This window comes from Orycteropus afer, unplaced genomic scaffold (genome assembly GCF_000298275.1).
Source record: "Orycteropus afer afer isolate SDZICR_OR568_19922 unplaced genomic scaffold, OryAfe1.0 scaffold00099, whole genome shotgun sequence".
Classification (NCBI taxonomy): domain Eukaryota; kingdom Metazoa; phylum Chordata; class Mammalia; order Tubulidentata; family Orycteropodidae; genus Orycteropus; species Orycteropus afer.
The window spans coordinates 9115067-9120251 of record NW_006921686.1 but is presented as its reverse complement, the minus strand read 5'-3'; the positions used below and the strand labels follow the sequence as shown (position 1 = coordinate 9120251).

General features: G+C 57.3%; 1 protein-coding gene across 1 annotated transcript in view; it reads left to right on the top strand.

Annotated features, from left to right (window-relative positions):
- The first annotated feature begins 346 nt into the window (after positions 1 to 346).
- The window catches only part of EGLN2 (egl-9 family hypoxia inducible factor 2), a 10064-nt gene continuing 5225 nt past the window's right edge, over positions 347 to 5185 (top strand). Inside the window, exon 1 of the mRNA XM_007942970.1 lies at positions 347 to 1177. Coding sequence (XP_007941161.1) covers positions 347 to 1177 — 831 coding nt within the window. The remainder of the gene's footprint in view (positions 1178 to 5185) is intronic.

Genomic DNA, 5185 nt, shown 5'->3' with positions numbered 1-5185 from the left:
TCTCCCCCTCAGTTGAGCTCCCTCTCTCCAAGTCGGCCCTGGTTGTCTTCTGCTCCTATCATGCCCCCCTCTCTGCCTCTGTGAAGCCCCTCACATTCCTTTTTCTCTCTTTCTCCAGCCACTCTGACCGGTCCCTTCCCAAGCCTCTAGGGACAGCAGAGGACTCGGGGACCAACTAGCACTTCTAGGACACAGGAAGAGTCCCAGCCTTGCCTCATCCTGACCCACACCAGACCCAGCTGCCCCGGCCCCCGGCTGCATCAGTGGAGGAGGAGGTGGTGGAGGAGGGTGGCACCATGGGCCTGGGCCGTGTGCTCCATGCCCGGGGGATGAAGACGCCGCTGCCATGGACAGCCCGTGCCAGCCAAAGCCCCTGAGTCAGGCTCTCCCTCAGTTGCCGGGGTCTGCACCTGAGCCCTTGGAGCCTGGCCGGGCCAGGATGGGGGTGGAGAGTTACCTGCCCTGTCCCCTGCTGCCCACCTACCACTGTCCAGGAGCATCTGGTGAGGCCTCAGCAGGAAGTGGGACCCCCAGAGCCACAGCCACCTCCACCTCGACCAGCTGTCTGAGGGAGGGCTTCGGCGGGCAGGATGGCGGTGAGCTGCGGCCACTGCGGAGTGAAGGCGCTGCGGCACTAGTCACCAAGGGGTGCCAGCGACTGGCGGCTCAGGGTGCCCGGCCTGAGGCCCCAAAGCGGAAGTGGGCAGAGGATGGTGGGGATGCCCCTGCACCCAACAAACGGCCCTGGGCCAGGCAGGAGCACCAGGAGGCAGAGGAGGAAGGTGGCAGGGCCTGTGGCAGTGGCAGCGGTGAGGCAAGTGCCGGGCTGAGGGCAGAGGCGCTGCCCGCCACACATGAGCGCCTGGCCCTGGACTACATTGTGCCCTGTATGCGGTACTACGGCATCTGCGTCAAGGACAGCTTCCTGGGGGCAGCACTGTGTGGTCGGGTGCTGGCTGAAGTGGAGGCCCTTAAGCGAGGCGGGCGCCTATGTGATGGGCAGCTCGTGAGCCAGCGGGCTATCCCACCACGAAGCATCCGTGGGGACCAGATTGCTTGGGTAGAAGGCCATGAGCCAGGCTGCCGGAGCATCGGTGCCCTCATGGCGCATGTGGATGCGGTAATCCGGCACTGTGCTGGGCGGCTGGGTGGCTACATCATCAACGGGCGCACCAAGGTGAGGCTGTGCAGGGGGCCTTGTGGATGGAGAGGTGTCGGAGCTGTTTAATTGGATGCTCAGTGTGTTCAGCAGGAGTGAGTTTGGGCAAAGACTTCTGGGATCACAGAAGGGTTTAGAAAACCCTGGTAGAAGGGGTGTTAGAGGAACCTGCGGGTTCTCACCTGTGGGCACTCGGAGGGTCTGTGCACTTTCCCCCTGTAGGCTTCAGATCTTTGGCCAGTACCACAGTGGTTCTTGACTTTGCCGGGATCCTCCTGAAGAACCTGAAGGGAGGTGTGGACATGTACAGCCCACCTGTGGCCCCTGATGGCCCCTGGTGATCCTTCATGGGCCCCAGACCAAGAACAGCCGATTCAGACAGACATGTGTTTCTGTTCCTGGATGTCCATTTGTGCCTATCTGTCCTTACCTTCATCCTTCCCCTGTCCTACACCATCCATCCCGTCCCCCATCTGTCTCTGGTCTGTGCATTCCTCTCTGCCCTGGGCAGGAGCACCAGGAGCGGGAGGGTGGCAGGGCCTGTAGCAGTGGGGAGGCAAGTGCTAGACAGAGGGAGGAGGTACTGCCCGCCGTGCCTGAGTGCCTGGCCCTGGGCCACATTGTGCCTTGCGTGCAGGACTGTGGCATCTGTGTCAAGGGCAGCTTCCTCAGCAGTCCTCGGCACCCGAGTGCTGGCTGACATGGAGGTCCTGACCTGTTTTGTTGCTGCTCCCATCTGACCGTGTCCATCCTTTCTGTCCCGTCTGTTCACTTTGTTCCCGTCCTTCTCTGGTCTGTTCGGGTTCCATCTGTCCCCATCTTTCCTGTCTGTTGTGTCTGTTCTTTTGACCTTCTGCCCCATGTGTCTTGTCTTGGTCCCCTTTCTTTTTTAGGTTTAGACTGGTAGTTCTTAATTCATTTACGGATCTGGGCCCTTTGAGAATCTGCCAAAAGCCACAGACCCTCTTGTAAGAAAAAGTCTCATTTGATTGAAGTTTACAGGCAGTTGCCAGGACCCCGTGGGCTCCAGCTGGGCCCAGGAGCTCCGAGCAAGTCTGTGGTCTGTATGGCTTTCTGACAGCTGATGTGACCATTCTCTTCATGGATGAGTGTGAGGAACTGGCTTGTGTCCAAGGCTTGTTGAGGCCCTGTAGGCACGTCCAGTGAGGCCTGGCTGATGTCCGTTTCTTCCTCCTCAGATCCCATCTTGGGTTCTGCTTATGTTAAACTTCTCTGTGGCCAGAGCTGGCTCTGAGAGCAGAACTCCCCCCCAGGGCCCAGGCCTGTTTCCTTCCCACCCCAGCTGGAATTTGTCCTACTTCCCTCAGCGTCTGTTACTCGATAGTTGGTGAGCCTGCCCCTCCCTAGGCTGGACTCCTGGGCAGGCGAGATCAGTGTGAGCCATTGTCCTGGTGCTCAGCATCTTCACCTGGGTTTTGGGGGGAGTGGCGGGTGTCTTGTGGATCGGCAGAGGTGTGGGCCTCAGTTTGCTCATCCCTGGAGCAGGAAAGGCAGGTGAGGCTCCCAGTCAGCCTGTAGTAGTTTTAGGAAGGAAGGAGGCTCAGGAGGGTGGAGGGAGCAGGTCTCTTCTCTGGTGCCCACCTGGGACATGGTGAGGGACAGGGCTCTGGTTAGAATGGGGAATGCTGGGACATTTTAGCCCTGGGTGACCCTTATTGCCCTGGGAGGTAAGAACAGGCCAGGGAGGACCGGGGAGGAGAGAGCAGAAGCCAGCCCAGTCACTGGATTTCTCTCAGACTGTCCCCCTACCCCATGAGACTGCCTTCAAAGGACAGCTTCTGGACTCCCACCTCAGCCTCTCGAATAAGACATTGGGGGTTTTGAGGTGGCTGGTAGCCACCACAGTCGTGGTAGGGGCTGGTAACAACTTGCCCCATGGTCATGCTGAGTTCCTCTGCTCATTTGTTCTGTAGATAAGACAGAGGCCCCAAGGACTGCTACCGAAAGGGACCCCAGGAAGGACCTGGCTGGCTTAGTTTGTCTCTTTAAGAGCAGCTTGGAGGTGGGGCCTGCTGTCAGTGGCTCATTGCCTGGTTCTGACTGTGTGTGTGTGTGTGTGTGTGTGTGTGTTTGGAGGTGGGGGCTCCTGGCACATTGTTTTAACTTTTTTATCTCCTGGCTCTGATGCCAGCTGCTCCCATCCAGGAGTGGATCATGCTCACAGTACCCCCCATCCCCAATTTCCTTGTGTCTTGGTTGCCCTTGACAACTGACATGTCCCTTATCAGGAGCTGGAAGTAGGTGTTTTCCTGGGGCCTGAGGTGTGTGCTTGTGAGGGAAGGGTGGGGCCTTAAAGGGCAGGTTCCTGCTTCTGTGCCAGCCTTCGTGGTTATGTCCTGTTGTGTGCTCCATTCCCTATCAGGGTGCATCGTGGGGGGAACCTTGTGTAAGGGCACGCGGGTCTTAGGCCCTGAAACCCTTCTGTCATTCAGCAGATACTGCCAGGCCTTGGGGAGACCAGGACAGTAAACAAGTTGCTGTGGTGATTTGACTGTGGGATGAGTAGGTTGGGAAGTCAGCCAGGGTGCCTTCAGTTAGAGCACTCCAAGAAGGCCTCTTGCAGGAAGTGACCCTTGGCCTGAGACCTGAAAAACAAGGAGGAACAGGGCCAAGAGGGTTCTAGGCAGGAGGACCAGCAGGTGCAAATGGCTTGAGGTGGGGAAGAGCTTGGCCTGTTCAGAGGACAGACTGGAGGATGGAGCAGAATGAGTGAGGGGGAGATAGAGTATATGAGGTTGGTGGTGGTTGGTCACTCGGCCTTGGTGGCTGTGGTTGGAGTTTGTTTTCCCGTTGACTGCAGTGGGGAGCTGGCTGTTGTGTGGGGTGGAGGGTGGTGGGAAGAGATGGTGCTGGGGAAAGCACTGCACTGCAGCCCCCACCCCACCCACTTATAGAGCTAGCATTATCTGAGCTTGGAATCCTGCCAGGAGAGCTTGTCCAGCCCCAATTGGGGTGATTCCAGGCTCCCTCCCCCACCCAGGCCACATTCTTTCCTCCCAGGGCAGTAGTTGCTCAGAGAAAGAAGGCTATCCTGATGGGGGAGTGTGGAGTGTGGGGACTGGGCTGCCAGGGAGAAGCTGGGCTTCCTGCCTGCTGGGTGGCCTTCAATCTGGCAGCCCTCCTGGGCTCTTTTGCCATCTTAAGTTGGGCCCTCGCAGGGCAGGTGTTGTGATGGATCAGGTGCGCGCTGGTGGATGAGGCATCCACACCATCTTTTTTTCATGCCTGATCCCTGCCAATAAGGGGTTGGGAGGAGGCCTGGGAGGAAGCTGAGGGACTGAGTCAGCCAGGCCTGCCGTGGAGTGCTTGGCATGCCTCCTGTTTTGGCAGCAGACACACATCTGTTTGATTCTCAAATGTTTATTTCATGGCTATTTTCCTGGGCCATGGCTCATGACCTACAAGTGTAGCTGGCATGAGTGGGGAACAACAGCCAACAGAGTTGTCCCTGGGTCAGGGGGTTACAACAGATGGTCCCCAGTTGGGGAGAAGCTAGAGCCTTGTGCTGGTGGTTCACCCCTATTTGCCTGTTTTCCTCATCCAGCCCTGTTGGTGGTTTTGTGCAGTAGGTAGAATGGGGCCTTTTTTTTTTTTTTTTTTAAGAAAATAATGTCATTTTACTCTGTCTTTTGGTTCTCCCAGACATTGATAATCTTGTTCAGTTCCTGCCAACACCTGAGAATAGCTGTCAACTCTGTTTGTATATGGGTAACTTGAGATGGGGGTGTGAAATCACCATCCTGACATCACACAGTCATGCGACAGACAGCACTGAAATTTGTACCCAGGAGTTAGGTCTGCAGGAATGGCTGGCTCCTCCCTCCCACCACAACCACCTTTCTGTCAGCTCCCTGATGGGGAAACAGACCCGGACAGTGTGGGGCCCAGGCATTGGCAGGGGCAGGGGTGTGGCAGCTGTCAGGAGAAGGAAATGAGAGCCTGGTGGCCACACGTGTACACACAAGCTCAGGACTGGAGTGAGTCATACTGTTAAGATCTGCCTTA